The following is a 26,719-nucleotide window of genomic DNA, read 5'->3' on the forward strand; positions in this document are numbered from 1 at the left end:
ACTATATGGCACTGAATCTTTGAAAGACAGGTTCCATGTGTCCCTGGATGGCTTTAAGATATCTCATGAATGTTTATTCCAGCACCAACTTGTACACTCTCCAGAGACAAGACCATTTATTCAGCTATTATGATCTATAGATGAAGCCCATCACCTAGACCTGGACAACTCAGTTGGAGCCCCTGAGCTCTAATATGTCTCTGTCTGTGGTCTGTTTTCTTTAGGTGTATGGGGAAGACACCATGGAACCAGGCAACCTCACATGGGTATCAGAATTTGTCTTCCTGGGACTCTCACAGACTCGGGAGCTCCAGCTCCTCTTGTTTCTGATGTTCCTGTTTGTCTACACCACCGCTGTCATAGGAAACCTCCTCATCACGGTCACAGTGACCTCTGAGTCTCGGCTCCACACACCCATGTACTTTCTGCTCCGAAACCTGGCTCTCTTGGACCTCTGTTTCTCCTCAGTCACTGCTCCAAAGATGCTGGTGGACTTGCTGTCTGAGAAGAAGACCATCTCCTATGAGGGGTGCATGGCCCAGCTCTTCTTCTTCCACTTTCTGGGAGGTGCCATGGTCTTCTTCCTCTCAGTGATGGCCTATGACCGCCTGGTTGCCATCTCCCGGCCCCTCCACTATGTCACCATCATGAACACTCAGCTCTGTGTGGGGCTGGTGGTGGCTAGCTGGGTGGGAGGCTTTGTCCATTCCATTTCCCAACTGGCTCTGATGCTCCCACTTCCCTTCTGTGGTCCCAATGTTCTAGACAACTTCTACTGTGATGTTCCCCAAGTGCTGAGACTCGCCTGCACAGACACCTCCCTCCTAGAGTTCCTCATGATCTCCAACAGTGGGATGCTGGTCCTCATCTGGTTCCTCTTCCTCCTTATCTCCTACTCCGTCATCCTGGTGATGCTGGGGGCCCACTCGGGGCAGGCGAGGAGGAAGGCAGCTTCCACCTGCACCACCCACATCGTCGTGGTGTCCATGGTCTTTATTCCAAGCATTTACCTCTATGCCCGGCCCTTCACCTCCTTCCCCATGGACAAGGCTGTGTCCATCAGCCACACGGTCATGACCCCTATGCTCAACCCCCTGATCTACACCCTGAGGAACCAGGAGATGCAGGCAGCCGTGAAGAGGCTCGGGAGGCACTGGGTACTTTTTAAAAGGGAGTGACAGTGATGGGGTCACTTCCCTTTGGCTTTGTTTTTCATTTATAAGGTGGAGAGAGAGCTATTGTTTCTGCCCTTTTTGCAGCTTGTGAATGTTTTGAGGGTCGTCCTACAAGTAAATGAGTATTAAAACTAAGCAAGTTAGATTTTTAGAAAGAAAAAAAAAGGAAAATATCTTGGAAGTTCCTGGGTGGCTCAGCGGGTTAAGTATCCAGTGTTGTCACTGCAGAGGCTTGGGTCGCTATGGTGGCGCTGGTTTGATTCCCTGGCCTAGGAACTCCCACATGCCACAGGTGCAGTCAAAAAAAAAACAAAAACAAAAGCAAAAACAAAACCTCTTTTTTGTGTGTGTGGTGGATGATTTGAACACTTCAGGGACAATATTATGTATTGTCATGGAAACATTCTTGAAAGTGATATGTTCCTTTCTGCCTTCTTGGTGGGTAGTTTCCTCTTAAGATGATGGCATTTCCCCAGAAGAGAAGTCCTGGGTTTTTTCGTTTGTTTGTTTGTTTTACAATTACCCAATTTTTGTATGAGTCTGGATTGCGAAGGCTTAAATCAGAGACTCTAACCTATCACTTACCAAACAGATGACCTTGGATGAGACACCCAGCTTCACATGACCCCATAACTTCCTCCTCAACAAATGCCCTGAAGTTGATATCTGACCCCGAACCTTCCAGGTTTTTTATAAGGTTCAAATCTAAAAAATTGTGAGAAAACATTGAGTGAACTCTACGACAATATTTTATTTTCAATTTTGAAATTTCCATGAATATTCCGATTTTTTTCACTTTACATTTTAACATGGTATAATAATTATTACAAGCAAAAGAGTATAAACTGCATGTAAAAACATGCTATTCGGTTCAAGAATCAGAAGTTACCAGTAATGGGGTTCCCGTCATGGATCAGCGGAAGCGAATCTAAGTAGCGTCCCTGAGGATGCAGGATGGCCTCACTCAGTGGGTTAAGGATCCGGTGTTGCTGTGAACTGCGGTATAGATCACAGACCTGGCTCAGATCCCGAGTTACTGTGGCTGTGGCGTAGGCCAGCTGTTGCAGCTCCAATTCAACCCCTGGCCTGGGATCCTCCTTATGCTGTGGGTGGGGCCCTAAAAAGACAAAAAAAAAAAAAAAAAAAAGGAAAACAAAAGAATAGGAATTACCAATAACTTTCAACTACCTATGGGTATAATGGTCCTCTCCATCACATCCTTCACTTCTCCCCAGATGGAACCACTTTCTTGAATTTGGTGTTTATCATTCTATTGCTTATAAACAGTTTCATCACACTTTTACATACTCAGTATATTGTTTTGTTTTGTTTTTTTGAGTCTTATAAAATATCCAACTGTACATAATAATCTTGGACTCATTTTTTTTCACTCTATGTTATGCTCCTAAATGCCACACATTATTCTGTTTGGCTGTAGTTCCTTCATTTTCACTGCTGTATAATATTCCATTGTGAGCATAAGTTTATTTGGGTTATTCTCAGTTTTTGCTCTTGCAAACAGTGTCTCCTGAATATTCTTCTACTTGTCTTCAGTTTTTATGTTGAGGACCTCTGGGTGATAAACCTTGACATGGAATTACTGAGTCATGAGATCTTCAAAGATTTACCTTTACAAAATGGTGCGAAATTGTTTTCCCAAAGCTGTTGTACCAAATTGCATGTTCATTAGCTGTGCTTATGTGTTTCCACTGATTCACATCCTCCTAAAAGTCGATGTTGTCCGACTTCATATTTGCCAGTTAAATGGGTAAAAAATGGTATTTCACTGTAGTCTTGATTTGCATTTCTCTAAAATTTCTTTCCATATTTAAAAAATTATGGAAGTATTGTTGATTTACAATGTTGTGTTAATTTCTTCTGTACAGCAAAGTGACTGTTAAGCATATATATTCTTTTTCATATTCCTTTTCATTATAGTTTATCAAAGGATATTGAATAGATATTGAATAGAGTTCCCTGTGCTATGTAGTAGGACCTTGTTTATCCATCCAGTTTGCATCTGCTCTTTCCAAACTCCCAATTTTTCCTGCCGCCAACCAACTCCCCCTTGACAATCACAAGTCTGTTTTCTATATTTGTGAATCTGTTTCTGTTTCATAGGTGTGTTCATTTCTGTCTCGTTTTTAATTCTACATGTAAATAATATCATATGGCATTTTCTTTATGACTTCACTTAGTATGATAATCTGTGGGTTCATCCATGTTGCTGCAGATGGCATTATTTCATTCTTTTTCATAGCTGAGTAATATATTTTGTATATACAAACCAAATCTTCTTAATCCATTCATCTGTCAATAGATATTTAGATTATTTCCATGTCTTGGCTATTGTAAGTAGTGCTACTAGGAACATAGAGGTGCGTGTATCTTTTCAGACTACATTTTTGTCTGGATATATCCCCAGGAGCTGGATTGCTGGATCATAACGCTAACTCTACTTTTAGTTTTTTGGGGAACCTCCATACAGTTTTTCGTAGTGGCTACACAAATTTACATTCCCATTAACAGTGTAGGAGGGTTCCCTTTTCTCCATACTCCCTCCAACATTTGTTATTTGCTATGGAGTTCTTTTAACTCAAAAAATTAACTTTGAAAACATTTTTTAACATTTAAAAAAATCTCAAACTTAAAGAAAATTAGCAAGTATAGCATAAAGGACCTTTTTTCCCCCGTGAGGTTTTGAGGGGACGTTGCCAAACTGTTGCCCACCACTCCTTAATATTTGTGTTCATTTTTAAAAATACATTTTTCTCCAATACAGCCATGCAGTCTGTAAAATTGATACACTAAAAATACATTGTTAAATCTAATTTTTAACCTCTACTCAAGTTTTGCCAAATGTCCCAATAAAGTCTTATAGAAGGAGAATCTGATTCAAAATCAAGTGTTAATTTAGTTGTCCTCTCCCTCTTTTTTTTTCCTTTGGCCATGCTCATGGCATCCAGAAATTCCTGGGCCAGGGATCAAACCCAAGCCACAGGAGTGACAAGGCTGGACCATCAAGTAACTCCTGTCTTGTCTCTTTAGACTCCTTTATCTGAAAGAATTTCGCCTTCGTTTTGATTATCTTCTTCAAAGACTATAGGCCAATTCTTTTGTAGAATGTCCTTCATTTGGATTTGTCTGATCTTTCATAATGATTAGATTCTAGTGATGCTTTTTTTTTTTTTTTTGTCTTTTTGCCTTTTCTAGGGTCCCTTCCCACGGCATATGGAGGTTCCCAGGCTAGGGGTCGAATCGGAGCTGTAGCCACTGGCCTAAGCCAGAGCCACAGCAATGTCAGATCCGAGCCGTGTCTGTGACCTACACCACAGCTCACGGCAACGCCAACTCCTTAATCCACTGAGCAAGGGCAGGGATCGAACCTACAACCTCATGGTTCCTAGTCAGATTCATGGACCACTGCGCCAGGATGGGAACTCCCTGGTGATGCACCTTTTTCACTTTACCAGGAATCTCCCAGAAGTCACACTGTGCTCTTATTTCAGCCTACGAGGCGTGAACAATTTTGCTATGTCCCATTACTAATGTCCCATCACTTTTGAAAGTTGACTAGGAGGTGTTTGTCAGGCTTCTCTCCTAAGTTTTTCCTTGGGAATGAGTAAATCTTTTGTGGGGAGGTACTTTGAGACCATGTTAATATCTGGTTCCTTATCAAACTTCCAATTTATGGCTGGATGGTATCCCATCATTATATACTACATCTTTTTTTTTTTTTTGCCATTTCTTGGGCCACTCCCACGGCATATGGAGGTTCCCAGGCTAGGGGTCGGATCGGAGCTATAGCTGCCAGCCTACGCCAGAGCCACAGCAACACGGGATCCGAGCCGGGTCTGCGACCTACACCACAGCTCACGGCAACGCAGGATCCTTAACTCGCTGAGCAAGGCCAGGGATTGAACCCGCAACCTCATGGTTCCTAGTCGGATTCGTTAACTATTGCGCCAAGACGGGAACTCCTATTTACTACATCTTAATCCATTCATCTGTCCATCGACCAGCACAAATGAACCTATCTACAAAACAGAAGTAAACTCACACACAGAGAACAGATTTGCATTTGCCGAGGGGAAAGGGGGAGGGAGTGGGGTGGACTGAGAGTTTGAGGTTAGTAGATGCAAACTGTTGCATTTAGAAAGGATAAACAACAAGGTCCTAGGGTACAGCACAGGGGACTCTATCCCATCTCCTGCTCAGCCCCTTTCCTTCCCCTACTCATGATCCAACACCCCCCCCTCAGAATATCCCCCATGCAGAAACTCTCCTCACCCTGCAGCTTGCAACACTTGACGACAGACTGCACCTCTGCGAAGACACCCTTCTCATCCATTTGAGGTTTTGTTCCCACACTGGGCCCTTCTCACTATGCTTTAACCTTCTCAAAGTGGGCTCCAAAAGGAAACACCCAGGAGTTCCCGTCGTGGCTCAGTGGTTAATGAATCCGACTAGGAACTATGAGGTTTCGGGTTCGATCCCTGGCCTTGCTCAGTGGGTTAAGGATCCGGCATTGCCGTGAGCTGTGGTGTAGGTTGCAGACGTGGCTTGGATCCCGTGTTGCTGTGGCTCTGGCGTAGGCCAGTGGCTACAGCTCTGATTGGACCCCTAGTCTGGGAACCTCCATACACCGCTGGTGGCGGCCCTAGAAAAGGCAAAAAAGACCAAAAAAAAAAAAAAAGAAGAAGAAGCTAGCCTGTCCTTGGGTGTCTCCCCAAAGCCATTCCCAACCACTTCCACCTTGCTTCTCCCCTATCATAAGGGTTCACTTTCCGAGAATCCTTAGAAGCTGGGGGTGCTCAAGTATTCCTGTGATTCCGGAAAGAAAAATTACAATAGGCTAACAGGGTGTTAGCCTGGGAGCTTCTGGGAAAGATTTCTCCTCCATGAGTAGAAGCAAGAGATGAAGGAGCAGCAGGAAACTGCCCCCCACCGGTTTCCTCACCTCCAGTCCCTGAATGAGATTGTGCGGACACACACCGCCAATGAAGCACAGGGCTTCTCTTGGCTCATTAGGCAGAGGCCAAGGGCATCACAGACTGACTGAAAACAGTGTCTTGCTATCACTGAGCTGAAGGTCCTCATTGGCTCATTGGCTTTGACTCCATGGTTTTTCTTTTTCTTTCTTTCTTTCTTTTTCTGTCTTTTTTTTTTTTTTTCTTTTTTTTGCTTTTTAGGGCCACACACAAGGCATATGGAGGTTCCCAGGCTAGTGGTCAAATCAGAGCCATAGCAACTCAGGATCCGAGTCCCATCTCTGACCTACACCACAGCTCATGGCAACTCTGGATCCTTAACCCACGGAGCGAGGCCAGGGATTGAAACCACATCCTCACGGTTAGGAGCTGGGTCCATTACCTGCTGAGCCACAATGGGAACTCCATGATCAATTAATTTTTATTTTGTAAGCTATCAAAGCAGTTGTCTTCATGCTATGAGAGAGAATTGTCCATTGTGTTGACAGAGAGCAGAGAACCTCAAAGTCAGTGGTTCTCAAACTGTGGCCCCAGATAAGCAGTCAGCATCACCTGAAAACTTGTTAGAAATGTGAATTCTCAGCCTCCACCCAGACCTGCTAAAGGGAAACTTCTGCGTGGGGCTTTCTGAATTTCAACAGCCTTTCCTGGTGGTTTTGATGTATGCTCAGGTGTATGAACCACTGATCTATGAAACTTGGTCCTTCCAATAATATCAGAAATTTTGAGTCTCTGTCTCTGTCTTTTCTGATCTTTCTTTCTTTCTTTCATCTTTTTAGGGCTGCACCCTCAGCATGTGGAGGTTCTCAGGCTAGGGGTTGAATCAGACCTGTAGCCACATCGACATCAGATCTGAGCCACATCTGTGACCTACATACACCACAGCTCACGGCAATACCGGATCCTTAACCCACTAAGCAAGGTCAGGGATTGAACCTGAGTCCTCATGGATGCTAGTCAGGTTCGTTTCTGCTGGGCCACAGAACTCCTAATCTTGGTTTCTTGATATATGTCATAAATCTCTAAATTTTCAGTGTCCTTGGTTGGTTTTTTCTTTTTTCCCCCACTTTGTGCTTGTGTGCATGCGGGGGTTGCGTGTTTGTTTTTTACCCTCAAGTTGATCTTTCAAATTGTAAGTGTGTTTGAGAGACTTAGAAACTTTTTAACAACTCCCATTGTTCCCTTTTCCCCTGGGGGAATCCTTCCAGCTCTGCTTCCTGAGCCCAGTCCAATCATTTCTCCCTGAAGATACCTGTTCCTCCCCAGAGTCATGCCCATGAGTCAGGGGCGTGAGCTATGGGCAGTGCCAGGCAGCTGTGAGCCTGCATGGAGAGCAGCCCCACACCCCGGGAAAATGGAAGACCTGAACCCTCTACTCCCACTGGAGGCTGAAGACGATGAGAGCCTGAAGTTTCCACACGTCCTGGTAAGTCAGTGGTCATCAGGTCCTTGAAAATTCCTGTTGGGACGGGGAGAATAAATGAGTGACATAGAGTTGATGGTATTAAGTCTCTTGTTGGAGGAGCCTCAGGAAGTCGTTTGGGGGTGATGTGCTGTTGAAACAACTGCTTCAGGTTGCATGTAAATTGAGTCATTTTAACAACCATGCATAAAACTGGCTTTGTGAGATAGGGAACAGAAGACATGTAAAAACGTGTTAAAAATCTCCGCAGTAGTTTGATAACACTTACTGAGCATGTGTTATGTCAGAGTTTCTGTTGCAAGTTCTGGGGCTACAAGATATTGAAACTACAATGTAGGTGGCTGAGGGGAGAGGCTGAAAAAACCAATGATGACAAGCCTATAGCAAAGGTATGTTTTCAATGTTGTAAGAACCCTGCCAAATGGGGAATTTGTTTGGCATGGGAGAAATGGTGATGGAAGGGACAAGAATGGTGATATTGGAATGAAATTTTTTTTTTTTTTTTGTCTTTTGTCTTTTTTAGGGCAGCACCCGAGGCATATAGACGTTCCCAGGCTAGGGGTTGAATCGGAGCTGTTGCTGCTCGCCTGCACCACAGCCACAGCGATGCCAGATCTAAGTCACGTCTGTGACCTACACCACAGCTCCTGGCAAAGCGAGGTCCTTAACCAACAGCATGAGGCCAGGAATCAAACCGGCAACCTCATGATTCCTAGTCGGATTCATTTCCGTTGCACCAAGATGGGAACTCCTGAGTGAGCCTTTACAAAAAATTTTTTTTTAATTTTTTATTTTTTGTCTTTAGGGCCACACCTGTGACATATGGAGGTTCCCAGGCTACGGGTCAAATCAGAGCTGTAGCTGCTGGCCTACACCACAGCCACAGCAAGGCAGGATCCAAGCCACATCTGTGACCTATACCAGAGCTCACTGCATCACCAGATCCCCAACCCACTGAGCAAGGCCAGGGATCAAACTTGTGTCCTCGTGGATACTAGTTGGGCTAATTAACCACTGAGCCACGACGGGAACTCCTGAGTGAGCCTTTTCTAAGGCTGAGAAGATGGTGAGAGAATTCCAGGACACAAACGTGGAAATAAATAAATGTGGCATGTTCAGAGTTCCCGTCGTGGCTCAGTGGAAACGAATCTGAACACCATCCATGAGGACACAGTTTCCATCCCTGGTCTCACTCCGTGGGTTAAGGATCCAGCATTGCAGTGAACTGTGGTGTAGATCGCAGACACGGCTCAGATCTGACGTTGCTGGGGTTGTGGTGCAGGCCGGTGGCTACAGCTCCCATTTGATCCCTAGCCTGGGAACCTCCATATGCCGTGGGTGTGGCCCTGAAAAAACAAAGGACCAAAAAAAAAAAAAAGTGGCATATTTAGACTGGAGTGCACTGAAGAGCTAGTGGTTCATCTGAGGCAGAGATTCAAAAGGCAGATGGGGTGACATTTTATAACCTGTATGACATGCTGACTTGCCTGCACACGTGTAAGTAGGCATTTCTACCCTGACTTGATCCACAAAATACTTGTGGTGGCTCCACAGAAGCTCTAGTGAGCATCATCGCAAGAGTATGAGTATCATTACAAGAGAACGTGGTCAGATCAGTGTCTAGAGCCGTCTGTGTAGAAGGTGGATTGGAGCCAAAGCACATGGAAGTGAAATATAAGACGGGAGGGATCTCTGATCGATGGTGGATTGTGGGAGGTCAGGTGGGAGAGGGTGGGAGGTGACACGAGGCAGGGACAGTGAGGAGGGTCCTAAATCCTCACCTGTCACCCTCTCTCACCGTTTTGTCCTTTCGCCTTTGGTCCCATTCCCTGCCCCATTATCTTTCCATCTCCCCTTCCTTCACTCATTCTCATTCTCTATTTCCCTCCTGTAATTCCCTTCCTCCCTTTAATTCTTCATCTATTTCCATTTCTTCTCCTTCAACATGTTTATTTCTCCTCTATCTATGAAATCAATATCAGCTTCTAAAATTGATGCCCTTTCAGAAGGGCCCAAATCACCTTCAAGGAGCATATTCATCATCTGTTTCTTCACTGATGAAAGAAGTACCCCTCTACCTCTTGTCTCCACATATGATCTGGGGAGCCTCACCCAGTAAGGGCCACCTACCCTGGGGAATGGGGAAAAATGGACAGTTCCAGGTGTTCATCTGTGTCTAGAGCCTGCCCGGCGTGCACCTGCACATGCAATAGCTTTTCACCCACCCAGCAGTTAACACCAGGTACCGATTCAGTGCTGACTATGGCTGTATTTATCAAGCAATGACTACGAAGGCTGGGCACTGCAGGGCGCTAATAAATTGGGATTCAAGACCTGTGTCTGTAGCACATTTTGAGTGAATTGTGGAGGAACAATATAGACATATGAAATGTTCATTAACTTTATGATGTGTTAACTGTTGCATGACAATGACAGGTGCAATAGCCAATATTTTCCAATAACTATAACTAGAAAGTAACCTTTACAACTGTATTAATTTTTTTTGGTTTCAAATTTTATTTATTTTTATTTATTTTTTAAAATTACTTCATTATTTTTCCGCTGTACAGCTTGGGTACAAGATACACTTACATGTATACATTTTTTTCCACCCTTTGTTCTGTTACAATATAAGTATTTAGACATAGTTCTCAGTGCTACTCAACAGGATCTCATTGTAAATCCATTCCAAGTTGTATCCATAACCCCAAGCTCCTGATTCCTCCCACTGCCTCCCTCTCCTACCGGGCGGCCACAAGTCTATTCTCCAGGTCCATGATTTTCTTTTCTCAGGAAATGTTCATTGTGCTAGATATTAGATTCCAGTTGTAAGTGATATCATATGGTATTTGTCTTTGTCTTTCTGGCTCATTCTACTCAGTATGAGAGTCTCTAGTTCCACCCATGTTGCTATAAATGGTATTATGTTGTTCTTTTTTATGGCTGAGTAGTATTCCATTGTGTATATATACCACATCTTCCGAATCCAATCATCTGTCAATGGACATTTAGGTTGTTTCCATGTCTTGGCTATTGTGAATAGTGCTGCAATGAATATGCGGGTGCATGTGTCTCTTTTAAGTAGAGTTTTGTCCGGATATATGCCCAAGAGTGTGATTGCAGGGTCATATGGAAGTTCTACATATAGATTTCTAAGTTATCTCCAAACTGTTCTCCATAGTGGCTGTACCAGTTTTTTAAACTTTTAAAATAGTTTTTGGAAAGGAAATACAATTGGTCCAAAAATGTAGTAGAGACTAGAAGAAGGGAAAATATCTTTAGAGTAAGATACTTTATTGAGAAGTGATTAGCATTTATTATTCCAGGACTGTCCTAGGAATTTTATGTATTAGTTAATCACTTAGGCAATTTCTTTTTTTGGTGGGGGGGTTCTTTTTCTTTTTAATTGTTATTTCCCCAATACAATTTTTTTTCCTACTGTACAGCATGGTGACCCAGTTACACATACATGTATACATTCTTTTTCTCACATTATCCTGCTCCATAAGTGACTAGACATAGTTTCCAGAGCTCATTGCTAATCCATTCCAAAAGCAATAGATTTCATCTATTAATCCCAAGCTCCCAATCCACCCCGCTCCCTCCCCCTCCCCCTTGGCAAACACAAGTCTATTCTCCAAGTCCATGATTTCCTTTTCTGTGGAAAGGTTCGTTTATGCCATATATCAGATTCCAGATATAAATGATATCATATATATACAAAGGAATACTACTCAGCCATAAAGAAGAACAAAATAGTGCCATTGGCAGCAACATGGATGGAACTAGACACTCTCATACTGAGTGAGTCAGAAAGAGAAAGACAAATACCATATGATATCACTTATATCTGGAATCCAATAGACGGCACAAATGAACCTTTTCTTAGGCAATTTCCATAAAGAAAGCATTTTCCTCAGATGTGGAATCTGAGACTCAGATTAACTAACTCGCTCAAGTTTACATCTCCGGGAAGGGGAATCTCAGAAATCGGACTCTGGTTCTGATGGAGTCTCTGGGTCTTCCCACACTGAATCTTTGAAAGGCAGGTTGCATGTGTTTCTGGACGGCTTTCAGATATCTCATGAACGCATATTCCCACACCAGCTAGTAAACCCTCCAGAGACAAGGTGTTCACTTAGTACTTGGTATTATGATCTGTGCCTGAGGATGCCCATCATCTCACTTGGACAACTGAGTTGAGCCCTTGAGTACAGAAAGGGCAGGAGGTGACTTCATGCATCCCTGTCTGTGGTCTGTTTCCTTTAGGTGTATGGGGAAGACGGCATGGAATCAGGGAACCTCACATGGGTATCAGAATTTGTCTTCCTGGGACTCTCACAGACTCGGGAGCTCCAGCTCCTCTTGTTCCTGGTGGTCCTGTTTGTCTACACCACCACCGTGTTGGGAAACCTCCTCATCATGGTCTCAGTGACCTCTGATTCTCGTCTCCACACACCCATGTACTTTCTGCTCCGAAACCTGGCTCTCTTTGACCTCTCGTTATCCTCAGTAATTAGCCCAAAGATGCTGGTGGACTTGCTGTCTGAGAAGAAGACCATCTCCTACCAGGGCTGCATGGCTCAGATCTTCTTCTTCCATTTCGTGGGAGGTGGGACTATCTTCTTTCTCTCAGTGATGGCCTATGACCGCTACGTAGCCATCTCCCGGCCCCTCCACTATGTCACCATCATGAACACTCAGCTCTGTGTGGGGCTGGTGGTGGCTGCTTGGGTAGGAGGCTTTCTCCACTCCATTGTCCAGCTGGTTCTGATGCTCCCGCTGCCTTTCTGTGGTCCCAACGTTCTAGACAACTTCTACTGTGACATTCCCCAAGTGCTGAGACTCGCCTGCACAGACACCTCCCTCCTGGAGTTCCTCATGATCTCCAACAGTGGGATGCTTGTCCTCATCTGGTTCCTCCTCCTCCTTATCTCCTACTCCGTCATCCTGGTGATGCTGAGGGCCCACTCGGGGCAGGCGAGGAGGAAGGCAGCTTCCACCTGCACCACCCACATCGTCGTGGTGACCATGGTCTTCATTCCAAGCATTTACCTCTATGCCCGACCCTTCACCTCTTTCCCCATGGACAAGGCTGTGTCCATCAGCCACACGGTCGTGACCCCCATGCTCAACCCCCTGACCTACACCCTGAGGAACCAGGAGATGCAGGCAGCCATGAAGAGATTAGGCAAGCGCCTAATCATTGGCATCAGGGAGTGAACTTGAAATAAGTTGACTTTATCTTTTTCTTTTGGGGGGGACACACCTGTGGCATGAGGTAGTTCCCAGGCTAGGGGTTGAATTGGAGCTGTAGCCCCTGGCCTACGCCACAACCACAACAACACAGGATCTGACCCATGTCTGTGACCTACACCACAGCTCACAGCAATGCCGGATCTTTAATCCACTGAGCAAGACTAGTATCCATGTCCTCATGGATACTAGTCAGTTTCATTAACCACTGAGCCACTAACGACGGGAACTTGAATAATTTGAATTTACTTTTTATTTTTTATATTTGTATTACTCAAATGAATTTATCATATCTGTAGTTGTATAATGATCATAACAATCCAATTTCACAGGATTTCCATCCCACAGCCCAAGCACATACCCCTATCCCCCAAACTATCTCCTCCGGAGACCATAAGTTTTTCAATGTCTGTGAGTCAGTATCTGTTCTGCAAAGAAGTTCAGTCTGTCCTTTTTTCAGATTCCACATGTCAATGAAAGCATTTGATGTTGGTGTCTCATTGTATGGCTGACTTCACTTAGCATGATAGTTTCTAGGTCCATCCATGTTGCTAAAAATGCCGGTATTTTGTTCCTTTTAATGGCTGAGTAATATTCCATTGTGTATATGTACCACCTCTTCTTGATCCATTCCTCTGTTGATGGACATTTAGGGTGTTTCCATGTCTGGGCATTGAAAATAGCGCTGCAATGAACATCAGAGTACATGTGTCTTTGTGAGTCGTGGTTTTCTCTGGATAGATGCCCAGGAGTGGGATTGCTGGATCAAATGGTAGTTCTATTTTTAGTTTTCTGAGGTATCTCCATACTGTTTCCACAGTGGTTACACCCATTTACACTCCCACCAACAGTGTAACAGGGTTCCTTTTTCTCCACACCCTCTCTAGCACTTATTGTTTGTAGACTTTTGGATGATGGCCATTCTGGCTGGTGGTAAGGTTAAGTTGAGTTTAAATAATACATCTTCCCTCTGAACTTTTGTTTTTCTGTGTAAGAATTGGAGGAAAGTCACTATGGAGTGTGACAGTTGAGATTCAACTCGTATTTCTATGCACCTGCTCTTGTGTCAGGTATTGTTCAGCACTTTCACACTTTCACCTCATTCTCAGCAAACTGACAGTGGTTATGCTATTATTATATTAAACAGCTTTACAAATGAGAAAACTCAGAGAGAACTGACTTGCTCAATGATGACCAGCAGGTGAGGGGCAGAGCTTGGCCAGGAGCTTGGTTCCTCTGACTCCAAGTTCAGAGGCAGGAGACAGGGGTGGGTTTGAAAGTCAGTGTCTCCAACGACCTCAAGGGACACCTTAGAGATTCCTCATCTGTGGATGAGCATGTGTGATGAATGGTCAACCTTTTCCTCTCAACTCTGGAACAGTCAGAGGCTTTTCTGCTCCATGCCTCTCTGCCTCATTCCCCACTGTCATCTTTTGAAGGAGTTCTCCCTCTTAACAGTTTCTAAATATTTTCCATAAAGATACTGCCCCTCGGATTTGTTCCTTTTCCTCTCAAACACTCCTTGGATTGTCTGCAACCTGTTCTACATTCCTGACCAAATCCTTCTATCATTTGGCTGCCATGGCTGTGAGGAGGAGGAGGAGGAGGCGGCTGTAGAATGGCTGAGGAGCCTACAGAGGGCAGTGTTCTGGCTCCCAGAGATTCCTGGGTCCAGTCCAGGGGTTTCTGCCCAAGGATATTCGCTCTCCCCCAGGGTCACACCCATGGCTGTGTAGGTGATGTATGGGCAGGGGCTGGGAAACCGAAGCTGCAGAGAAATGATGTCTGAGAAGATGGAAGACCTGAAGGCTCACTCCCACTCTGGGCTGAAGGAAGGTGAGGGACCAGGGTTTCCTCCCCTGTAGGTAGAGCAGCTGTCGGAAGCATCCAGAAACCGTTGCTGGAGAGTGGAGATAATCAACAGTTGATCTAGACTTGATAGTAGTAATTCTTCATTGTGAAGAGAGCCTCAGAAAGTAATACAGAGAAAAGGAGGTGTTGATTCCTCTAGCTGCATGTGTAAAACAGGACTTTTAGCAGCCAAGTGACAAATTGGCCCAGTGATTGAGAGGGTGGCTGCTGAGAGGAAATAAGGAAATACAACACAAAATTCTCCACATGGTCACATTGAATAAGATCACACAGCCCAACTCAGAAAGACCGTCTGAGATCTTTTCATGTCCAGCCAGGCTTGTTGCAGCTTTTCTGGGCTGCAGGGGGTCCTGCCTGGAGCTGGAAGTCCTACGCAGCTGATCCGCTAGAGCTCGGCACCCCCTGAGGGCTTGGGTGGCTAGCAGGGACGCTGAAAACCCAAGAGGCTCCTCCCCAGGGCAGCCCAACTCAGAGAGACCATCTGAGAATTAGGCAGATCTTTTCATGGCCTGGCTAGGCTTGTTCTAGCTTTTCTGGGCTGCAGGCCTTTTCTCGGGGGCTGGTGGTATTTGGTGCTGCTCTGCAGGGGTGTAGCTCCTCCAAAGGGCAAGCAGACCTATGCAGGGACAGCCCCTGCGGATTGGATTTGGAAGATGTGGTATATATACACAATGGAATACTACTCAGCCATAAAAAAGAATGACATAATGCCATTTGCAGCAACATGGATGGAACTAGAGAATCTCATACTGAGTAGAATGAGGCAGAAAGACAAAGACAAATACCATATGATATCACTTATAACTGGAATCTAATATCCAGCACAAATGAACATCTCCTCAGAAAAGAAAATCATGGACTTGGAGAAGAGACATGTGGCTGCCTGATGGGGGGGTGGTGGGAGGGATTGGGAGCTTGGGCTTCTCAGACACAACTTAGAATAGATTTACAAGGAGATCCTGCTGAATAGCACTGAGAACTTTGTCTAGATACTCATGTTGCAACAGAACAAAGGGTGGGGGAAAAAATGTAATTGTAATGTATAAATGTAAGGATAACTTGATCCCCTTGCTGTAGAGTGGGAAAATAAAAAAAAAAGATCACACAATTATTACTAATACACTAAGTTAGCAAACTTTTCTTGGGCAATTGTTAATTTAGAGTTGCTGTTACAGGAGCTAGGGTTATAAGCTATTGAATTTGCCATCTTGTTAAAAGAGACAACAAAAAATATATGAGTAATGGAAATATTTATGAAATGTTATTGGAATCCAGAGAAATGAGGGATTATCTCTGCATGGGAGAAATGGAGGTGTCAGAGAAAAGTGACATCCGAGGACTTTTAGGTTGCGAAGGAAGTGGAATGTATTTCAGGAAATGGAATTCATTTCCAAAGCTAGAGAAATAACTAAGTATATGGCATGTGCGAGGGTCTATGAGTTCCTTGATCGACAGTAGGTTTCTGGGGAACGGTGATACCGATGAGGAAGGTAGACAGAGTCTTCATTTTAGGGCTTGGTATGGTGTACAGAGAGGGAGTGGTGTGCACATTAGCAGGCCTGTATTTCAACCATGAATTAATCCACAAAAAGCATGTGAGGCAGCTTCTGAGAGTTTGAGTTTTAAACTGTGGGCTCTCCATCAACTTTAAAGGTTTATAATGATGGAAGAAGGTCTATAAGACAGTGATGTAGAAGGTGGCTAGAGTGGAAGTAGATAGAAGCAGAAGGAGGAGATTCAAATGACCTCTAAGAGACAAGAGATTGCAGGAGGCAGGTGGAAGCAGCGACTGAGAGAAGGCGGGGGTGTGGAAGCCACTTCACCTTCACTTGTCACCCTCTATCTCTCACTCTCCCTACTCTTCATTGTTGTTCCCATTCCCACTTTGGCTTTTTCCCTTCTCCATTCCTCTCCCGTCCTCTTAATCTGCCCTTTGGTATTCCTTTGTCTATTCTATTTCTCTTATTTCAACACCTTCCTTTGTCTGCTATCCTTGAATTCTGTAACATCTTCTGGAATTCTTGTTCCTTTCAAAAGACCTCTCCTGGCCCTCTTCATACAACATCCTTCACCCATTTCTTAATCCAATGTCTCTCCTGCTTCTCTTGTCTCAGCACAGACGCTAAGATGCCCTGTTTCCTCACCCAGTAAGGGACCACCTACATCAGTGAGGGAGGGGGCACTTCCTGCAGCTGTTCATCCACCCACAGTCAACACCACATGCTTTTTGTGTATTGACTATGAGCAAGGATGGGCACTGCAGGGCACAAATCAATGCAAGGGTCCATATGTATGCCTCAGGGAGCTTAGAGTTAAGTTATGGAGGAAAAACATAGACACATGAAAAGTTCAATAACATGATGATGTGTTCACTGTTGCATGAAAAATCGTTGGTACAAAAATTTAGTAGAGAGAGAGAGTAAGACAGTGTGGTACTGGTACCAAAACAGACATAGAGACCAATGGAGCAAGATAGAGATCCCAGAAATAAACCCAGAGACCTACGGTCAATTAATCTTCCACAAAGGAGGCAAGAACATAAAATGGGAAAAAGATGGTCTTTTTAGCAAGTAGTGCTGGGAAAACTGGGCAGCTGGATGTAAATCAATGAAACTGACACACATCCTCATGCCAAGCACAAAAATAAACTTGAAATGGCTTAAAGACTTAAATGTAAGACAAGATACCATCAAACTGCTAGAAGAGAACATAGGCAAACCAGTCTCTGACATCAACTGTACACATGTTTTCTTAGGTCAGTCTCCCAAGGCAGTTTTAATTAAACTTAAAAGCTTCTGCACAGCAAAGGAAATCCTAAACGAAATGAAAAGACAACCCACAGAATTGGAGAAAATATTGGCAAATGAAGCAACTGGCAAGGGGTTAATCTCCAAAATTTATAAACATCTCCTATAGCTCAATACCAAAAAAACAAACAAACAAAGAAACAACCCTATCAAAAACTGGGCAGAAGATCTAAACAGACAACTTTCCAAAGAAGACATGTGGATGGCCAAAAAACACATGAAAAGATGTTCAGCATCACTCATTATTAGAGAAATGCAAATCAAAACCACTATGAGGTATCAGCTTACACCAGTCAGAATGGCCATCATCAAAAGGTCTACAAACAATAAGTGCTAGAGAGGGTGTGGAGAAAAAGGAACCCCGTTACACTGTTGGTGGGAGTGTAAATGGGTGCAACCACTGTGGAAACAGTATGGAGATGCCTCAGAAAACTAAAAATAGAACTACCATTTGATCCAGTAATCCCACTCCTGGGCATCTATCCAGAGAAAACCACGACTCACAAAGACATATGCATTCCGATGTTCATTGCAGCACTATTTTCAATGCCCAGACATGGAAACAACCTAAATGTCCATCGACAGAGGAATGGATCAAGAAGAGGTGGTACATATACACAATGGAATATTACTCAGCCATTAAAAGGAACAAAATACCGGCATTTTTAGCAACATGGATGGACCTAGAAATTAACATGCTAAGTGAAGGCAGTCACACAATGAGACACCAACATCAAATGCTTTCACATACATGTGGAATCTGAAAAAAGGACAGACTGAACTTCTTTGCAGAACAGATACTGACTCACAGACTTTGAAAAACTTATGGTTTCCAGGAGTTCCCATCGTGGCTCAGTGGTTAACGAATCCAACTAGGAACCATGAAGTTGCGGGGTCAATCCCTGGCCTTGCTCAGTGGGTTAAGGATCCGGCATTGCCGTGAGCTGTGGTGTAGGTTGCAGATGCGGTTTGGGTCCTGGCTGGCTTTGGCTCTGGCGAAGGCCAGCGGCTACAGCTCCGGAGCCAGTTTGTGGGGTGGGGGGATGTACTGAGGGTTTGGGATGTACATGCTATAAAATTTGGTTGTGATGATTGTTGTACACTTATAAATGTAATAAAATTCATTAAGTAATAAAACAAATAAACAAAAGGTAAAAAAAAAGAAAAAAAAACAAAAATAAAAGCAAAAATAAACCAATGGGACCTAATCAAATTGACAAGATTTTGCATAGCAAAGAAACCATTAAAAAAACCCAAAAAGACAACCTATGGAATGGGAGAAAATAGTTTCAAATGATGCAGCTGATAAGGGCTTAATCTCTAAAATATGCAAACAACTTATACAACTCAACAGCAAAAAAGCCAACAACCCAACTGAGAAATGGGCAAAAGACCTGAATAGACTTTTCTCCAAAGAAGATATACAGATGGTCAATAAACACATGGAAAAATGCTCGATATCACCAACTATTAGAGAAATGCAAATCAAAACTACCATGAGGTACCACCTCATAACTGTCAGAATGGCCATCGTTAACAAGTCAACAAGAACAAACGCTGAGGAAGGTGTGGAGAAAAGGGTACCCTCCTACGCGTTTGGTGGGAATGTAAATTGGTACAACCACTATGGAAGACAGTATAGAGGTACTTCAGAAAACTAAATATAGAACTACCATATGACCCAGCAATCCCACTCCCGGGCATATATCCAGATAAAACTTTCATTAAAAAGATACATGCACCGTTATGTTCATTGCAGCAGTATTCACAATAGCCAAGACATGGAAACAATCTAAACGTCCACCGACAGAAGACGTGATATATATACACAAGGGAATACTATTCAGCCATAAAAAAAGAACCAAATAATGCCATTTGCAGCAATGTAGATGGAACTAGAGCCATACAAAGTGAAGTAAGTCAGAAAGAGAAAGACAAATACCCTATGATATCACTTATATCTGGAATCTAATATATGGCACAAATGAACCCTTCCACAGAAAAGAAACTCTTGGACTTGGAGAACAGACTTGTGGTTGCCAAGGAGGATGGGGAGGGAGTGGGATGGACTGGGAGTTTGGGGTTAATAGATGCAAACTATTGCATCTGGAGTGGAGAAACAATGAAATTCTCCTGTATAACACAGCGAACTATATCTAGTCACTTGTGATGGGATATGATGGAGGATAGTGTGAGAAAAAGAATACGTCATATATATGTATGACTAGGTCACTTTGCTGTACAGTAGAAATTGACAGAACACAGTAAATCAACTATAATGGAAAAAAGAAAAATCATATAAAAAACCTCCTGTTAATTCCAATTCTGATCAGTTCATCATAAGAAGAAAATATCTGCAGTAAATGTGTTAGTCCTTGTATGAAAGGAAAGACCTTAATGAGTAATAATTCATATGTAAAGAGTATAGAATGTTATAAATGGTGCAATAGAATTGGATATGAATGGGGAACAAATCTTGGAATCTGGTTGACAAAAGAAACGACAGCGTTTACAAGGTTTATTTCCAATGTAGAACACAAACATTTCTCCACCTTGCTGTGTTGTCCAAGGAAAGATCCATTAATTTTTTTAAAGTAAGCTATCAAACCAGTTCTCTTGATTGCTGTGAGAAAGAACTGTCCATTGTGCTGACAGAGAGCAGGGAAACTCAAAGTCCGTGGGTCTCAAACTGTGGCCCCAGACAAACAGCATTAGCGTTACCTAAAAACTTGTTAGAAATGCGAACTCTCAGGCTCCGCCCAAGACCTAAAAAGCTGAAATTCTGCATGACTGTTTCTGAGTTTTAACATTCCCTCCTGGTGATTTTGATACATGCTCAAATGTGTGAACTACTGGTCTATAAAACTAATCCTTCCAAAAGTACTAGAAATTTTGAGCATCTGCCCTTTCTGATCTTGGTCTCTTGATACATGTCAGGAATCTCTGAATTTTCAATGTCCTGGTCGGGATTTCTTTCATTTTGCACTTGCGTGTAGGTGGAGGTTTAGAGTTTGTTTTTTATTTTCGTGTTGATCCTCTGTTTTTGCCCTCAGGCGACCTTTCAAATAGTAAGTGTGTTTGAGAGACTTAGAAACTTCTTAACAACTCCCATTGTTCCCTTTTCCCCGGGGGAATCCTTCCAGCTCTGCTTCCTGAGCCCAGTCCAATCATTTCTCCCTGAAGATACCTGTTCCTCCCCAGAGTCATGCCCATGAGTCAGGGGCGTGAGCTATGGGCAGTGCCAGGCAGCTGTGAGCCTGCATGGAGAGCAGCCCCACACCCCGGGAAAATGTAAGACCTGAACCTTCTACTCCCATTGGAGGCTGAAGACGATGAGAGCCTGAAGTTTCCACACGTCCTGGTAAGTCAGTGGTCATCAGGTCCTTGAAAATTCCTGTTGGGTGGAGTTCCCGTCATGGCTCAGTGGTTAGCGACTCCGACTAGGAACCATGGGGTTGCAGGTTCTATCCCTGGCCTTGCTCAGTGGGTTAAGGATCCATCATTGCCGTGAGCTGTGGTGTGGGTCGCAGACTCGGCTCGGATCCTGGCGTTGCTGTGGCTCTGGTGTAGGCCGGTGGCTACAGCTCCGATTCGACCCCTAGCCTGGGAACCTCCATATGCCTCGGAAGCGGCCCAAGAGATGGCAAAAAGCAAACAGAAAAAAAAAAAAAAAAAGAAAAAATTCCTGTTGGGACCGGGAGAATAAATGAGTGACATAGAGTTGATGATATTAAGTCTCTTGTTGGAGGAGCCTCAGGAAGTCGTTTGGGGGTGATGTGCTGTTGAAACAACTGCTTCAGGTTGCACGTAAATTGAGTCATTTTAACAACCATGCATAAAACTGGCTTTGTGAGATAGGGAACAGAAGATATGTAAAATCACATTAAAAATCTGCATATAATCAGTTACCAACTTTAACACATTAAACCGACAACATTTACTGAGCATGTGTTATGTCAGAGTTTCTGTTGCACGTTCTGGGGCTACGAAGATGTTGAAACTACACTGTTGGTTGGTGAGGGGAGAAGCTTAAAAAAGCCCATGATGATAAGCCTATGGCAAAGGTATGTTTTCAGTGTCGTGAGAACCCTGCGAAATGGGGAGTTTGTTCGGCAATGGGAGAAATGGTGACAGGACGGACAGAGAGGATGACACTTGAGAACTTTTCTAAGGTTAGACGACATCGCGAGAATCCCAGGAAACTATCATGGAAAGGAATAAATGTGGCGTGTTTAATACTGTCGTCCATTAAAGAGCTGGCGGTTCATCCGAGGCAGAAATACGGATTAGAAGGGCAGGGGGAGGTTATGTTTCACAGCCCTGAATGGCATGCTGAGTTGCACACACATGTGGAAGTAAGCTTTTCTACCCTGACTCAATTCACAAAGTACTTGTGGCTCCTAAGAAGCCCTCGGGAGCATCACTAGAAGTTAGGAGTGAGAGGGGAGCATGATCAGATCAGCATTGAGAGGTCTCCTGGACAGCTGTGGAGAAGGTGGACTGCAGTGAAAGCAAATTGAAATGAAAAATAAAAAGGGAGGGATCTCTCATCGAGGATGGAGGGTGGGAGGTGACACGAGGCAGGGACAGTGGGGAGGGTCCTAAATCCTCACCTGTCACCCTCTCTCACCCTCGTGTCCTCTCACCTTTGGTCCCTTTCCCTGCCCCACTATCTTTCCATCTCTCCTTCCGTCACTCATTCTCATCCTCTCTTTCGCTCCTCTAATTCCCTTCCTCCCTTTCATTCTTCATCGATTTCCATTTCTTCTCCTTGATCATTTTTTCCCTCTTCTATCTATGGAATCAATATCAGCTTCTAAGACTGCTGTCCTTTCAGAAGAGCCCTGCGTCTCCTTCGAACAATGTATTCATCAGCTATTTCTTCACTAACGAAATAGTTACTCTCTGCCTCTTGTCTCCATGTATGATCTTGGGAGCCTCACCCAGGAAGGGGCCTTCTTCCCTGGGTGATGGGAGGAAATGGAAGGTCCCAGGTGTGCAGTTTTGTCCAGAAGCTCTTCTGCATGGACTTGAACATGCAGTAGCTTTTCACCCACCCAGCAGTTAATACCAGGTACTGATTAAGTACTGACTATAGCTGTATTTATTAAGTATGGACTATCAAGGCTGGGCACTGCAGGGCACAAATAAATTGTGATTCAAGACCTGTGTCTGTAGCAAGTTATGTGTGAATCGCAGAAGAACAACCTAGACGTGTGAAACGTTCATTAGCTTTATGATACTTTAACTGATGCCTGAAAATGATTGCGTGCAAGAGTCAATATTTTCGAATAACTGCAAATGCAAAGTAACCTTTAAAATTGTGCTAATTTTCATTAACTTTAAGAATAGTTTTTTGAAAAGGAAGTGTGATTGGCACAAAAATTAGTAGAGACTAGAAGAAGGGAAAATATCTTTAGGGTAAGATACTCTACTGAGAAGTGATTAGCATTTATTTTTTCCAGGACTGTCCTAGGAATTTTATGTGTTATTTAATCCCTCAGGCACTTTCTATAAAGAAAGCATTTTCCTCAGATGTGGAATCTGAGACTCAGATTAACTAACTCGCTCAAGTTTACATCTCCGGGAAAGGGAAGCTCTGAAATCGGACTCTGGTTCTGATGGAGTCTCTGGGTCTTCCCACACTAAATCTTTGAAAGGCAGGTTGCATGTGTTTCTGGATGGCGTTCAGATATCTCATGAACGCATATTCCCACACCAGCTAGTAAACCCTCCAGAGACAAGGTGTTCACTTAGTACTTGGTATTATGATCTGTGCCTGAGGATGCCCATCATCTCACTTGGACAACTGAGTTGAGCCCTTGAGTACAGAAAGGGCAGGAGGTGACTTCATGCATCCCTGTCTGTGGTCTGTTTCCTTTAGGTGTATGGGGAAGACGGCATGGAATCAGGGAACCTCACATGGGTATCAGAATTTGTCTTCCTGGGACTCTCACAGACTCGGGAGCTCCAGCTCCTCTTGTTCCTGGTGGTCCTGTTTGTCTACACCACCACCGTGTTGGGAAACCTCCTCATCATGGTCTCAGTGACCTCTGATTCTCGTCTCCACACACCCATGTACTTTCTGCTCCGAAACCTGGCTCTCTTGGACCTCTCGGTATCCTCAGTAATTAGCCCAAAGATGCTGGTGGACTTGCTGTCTGAGAAGAAGACCATCTCCTACCAGGGCTGCATGGCTCAGATCTTCTTCTTCCATTTCGTGGGAGGTGGGATTGTCTTCTTCCTCTCAGTGATGGCCTATGACCGCCTGGTTGCCATCTCCCGGCCCCTCCACTATGTCACCATCATGAACACTCAGCTCTGTGTGGGACTGGTGGTGGCTAGCTGGGTGGGAGGCTTCATTCATTCCATTTCCCAAATGGCTCTGATGCTCCCATTGCCTTTCTGTGGTCCCAACGTTCTAGACAACTTCTACTGTGACATTCCCCAAGTGCTGAGACTCGCCTGCACAGACACCTCCCTCCTGGAGTTCCTTATCATCTGCAACAGTGGGGTGCTGGTCCTCATCTGGTTCCTCCTCCTCCTTATCTCCTACTCCGCCATCCTGGTGATGCTGAGGGCCCACTCGGGGCAGGCGAGGAGGAAGGCAGCTTCCACCTGCACCACCCACATCATCGTGGTGACCATGGTCTTCATCCCAAGCATTTACCTCTATGCCCGGCCCTTCACCTCCTTCCCCATGGACAAGGCCGTGTCCATCAGCCACACGGTCATGACCCCCATGCTCAACCCCCTGACCTACACCCTGAGGAACCAGGAGATGCAGGCAGCCATGAAGAGATTAGGCAAGCGCCTAATCATTGGCATCAGGGATTGAACTTGAAATAAGTTGATTTTATCTTTTTCTTTTGGGGGGGACACACCTGTGGCATGAGGTAGTTCCCAGGCTAGGGGTTGAATTGGAGCTGTAGCCCCTGGCCTACGCCACAACCACAACAACACAGGATCTGACCCATGTCTGTGACCTACACCACAGCTCACAGCAATGCCGGATCTTTAATCCACTGAAGCAAGACCAGGACTTGAACCCGTGTCCTCATGGATACTAGTCAGTTTCATTAACCACTGAGCCACTAACGACGGGAACTTGAATAATTTGAATTTACTTTTTATTTTTTATATTTGTATTACTCAAATGAATTTATCATATCTGTAGTTGTATAATGATCATAACAATCCAATTTCACAGGATTTCCATCCCACAGCCCAAGCACATACCCCTATCCCCCAAACTATCTCCTCCGGAGACCATAAGTTTTTCAATGTCTGTGAGTCAGCATCTGTTCTGCAAAGAAGTTCAGTCTGTCCTTTTTTCAGATTCCACATGTCAATGAAAGCATTTGATGTTGGTGTCTCATTGTATGGCTGACTTCACTTAGCATGATAGTTTCTAGGTCCATCCATGTTGCTAAAAATGCCGGTATTTTGTTCCTTTTAATGGCTGAATAATATTCCATTGTGTATATATAACACCTCTTCTTGATCCATTCCTCTGTTGATGGACATTTAGGGTGTTTCCCTGTCTGGGCATTGAAAATAGCGCTGCAATGAACATCAGAGTACATGTGTCTTTGCGAGTCGTGGTTTTCTCTGGATAGATGCCCAGGAGTGGGATTGCTGGATCAAATGGTAGTTCTATTTTTAGTTTTCTGAAGCATCTCCATACTGTTTTCCACAATGGTTACACCCATTTACACTCCCACCAACAGTGTAACAGGGTTCCTTTTTCTCCACACCCTCTCTAGCACTTATTGTTTGTAGACTTTTGGATGATGGCCATTCTGGCTGGTGGTAAGGTTAAGTTGAGTTTAAATAATACATCTTCCCTCTGAACTTTTGTTTTTCTGTGTAAGAATTGGAGGAAAGTCACTATGGAGTGTGACAGTTGAGATTCAACTCGTATTTCTATGCACCTGCTCTTGTGTCAGGTATTGTTCAGCACTTTCACACTTTCACCTCATTCTCAGCAAACTGACAGTGGTTATGCTATTATTATATTAAACAGCTTTACAAATGAGAAAACTCAGAGAGAACTGACTTGCTCAATGATGACCAGCAGGTGAGGGGCAGAGCTTGGCCAGGAGCTTGGTTCCTCTGACTCCAAGTTCAGAGGCAGGAGACAGGGGTGGGTTTGAAAGTCAGTGTCTCCCACGACCTCAAGGGACACCTTAGAGATTCCTCATCTGTGGATGAGCATGTGTGATGAATGGTCAACCTTTTCCTCTCAACTCTGGAACAGTCAGAGGCTTTTCTGCTCCCTGCCTCTCTCCCTCATTCCCCACTGTCATCTTTTGAAGGAGTTCTCCCTCTTAACAGTTTCTAAATATTTTCCATAAAGATACTGCCCCTCGGATTTGTTCCTTTTCCTCTCAAACACTCCTTGGATTGTCTGCGACATGTTCTACATTCCTGACCAAATCTTCCTATCATTTGGCTGCCATGGCTGTGAGGAGGCGGAGGCGGCTGTAGAATGGCTGAGGAGCCTACAGAGGGCAGTGTTCTGGCTCCCAGAGATTCCTGGGTCCAGTCCAGGAGTTTCTGCTCAAGGATATTCGCTCTCCCCCAGGGTCACACCCATGGCTGTGTAGGTGATGTATGGGCAGGGGCTGGGAAACCGAAGCTGCAGAGAAATGATGTCTGAGAAGATGGAAGACCTGAAGGCTCGCTCCCACTCTGGGCTGAAGGAAGGTGAGGGACCAGGGTTTCCTCCCCTGTAGATAGAGCAGCTGTCGGAAGCATCCAGAAACACTTACTAGGGGGTGGATAGAGGAAAAAAACAAGTGACAGCCTTGATGGTAGTAATTTTTAAATGGGAGGAGAGCCTTAAAAAATGATGCAATGGAAAAGAGGTGTTGAAAACCAGATTCTACAAGGTGCGTGTGAAAAACTGGGCTTTTAGCAATCAAGGGACAAATTGGCCCTGCAATTTAGAGAGAGGCTGCTGAGCGCGGAAAGGCAACACCAATGGTCACATTGAACAAGACCATGCAATTACGATAATACTTTATGTTAGCAAAATTTTCTTGGGCAATTGTTAATTTAGAGTTGCTATTAGAGGAGCTAGGGTTATAAGCTATTGGATTTGTGATCTCGTTAAAAGAGACAACAAAAAATATATGAGTAATGGAAATATTTATGAAATGTTATTGGAATCCAAAGAAATGAGGGATTATC

General features: G+C 44.2%; 3 protein-coding genes across 3 annotated transcripts; all 3 read left to right on the forward strand.

Annotated features, from left to right (window-relative positions):
* The first annotated feature begins 242 nt into the window (after nucleotides 1-242).
* On the forward strand, nucleotides 243-1,178 carry LOC100738790 (olfactory receptor 4D2). Its single transcript, XM_003483042.3, has one exon. The coding sequence runs from the start codon at nucleotides 243-245 to the stop codon at nucleotides 1,176-1,178; it is 936 nt and encodes a 311-aa protein (XP_003483090.3).
* Nucleotides 1,179-11,876: 10,698 nt separating this feature from the next.
* LOC100516575 (olfactory receptor 4D2-like) lies at nucleotides 11,877-12,812 on the forward strand. The gene has a single exon (XM_021066324.2). The coding sequence runs from the start codon at nucleotides 11,877-11,879 to the stop codon at nucleotides 12,810-12,812; it is 936 nt and encodes a 311-aa protein (XP_020921983.2).
* Nucleotides 12,813-23,426: 10,614 nt separating this feature from the next.
* On the forward strand, nucleotides 23,427-24,362 carry LOC146398181 (olfactory receptor 4D2-like). Its single transcript, XM_084983022.1, has one exon. It carries the CDS (start codon nucleotides 23,427-23,429, stop codon nucleotides 24,360-24,362), a length of 936 nt encoding a protein of 311 aa, XP_084839148.1.
* The last annotated feature ends 2,357 nt before the right edge of the window (nucleotides 24,363-26,719 follow it).

The sequence above is a fragment of the Sus scrofa genome, chromosome 12 (assembly GCF_054392235.1).
Source record: "Sus scrofa isolate SSC_HxYL_T2T_F1_AM1 chromosome 12, Sscrofa_HxYL_maternal_Yorkshire_Landrace_v2.0, whole genome shotgun sequence".
NCBI classification, from domain to species: domain Eukaryota; kingdom Metazoa; phylum Chordata; class Mammalia; order Artiodactyla; family Suidae; genus Sus; species Sus scrofa.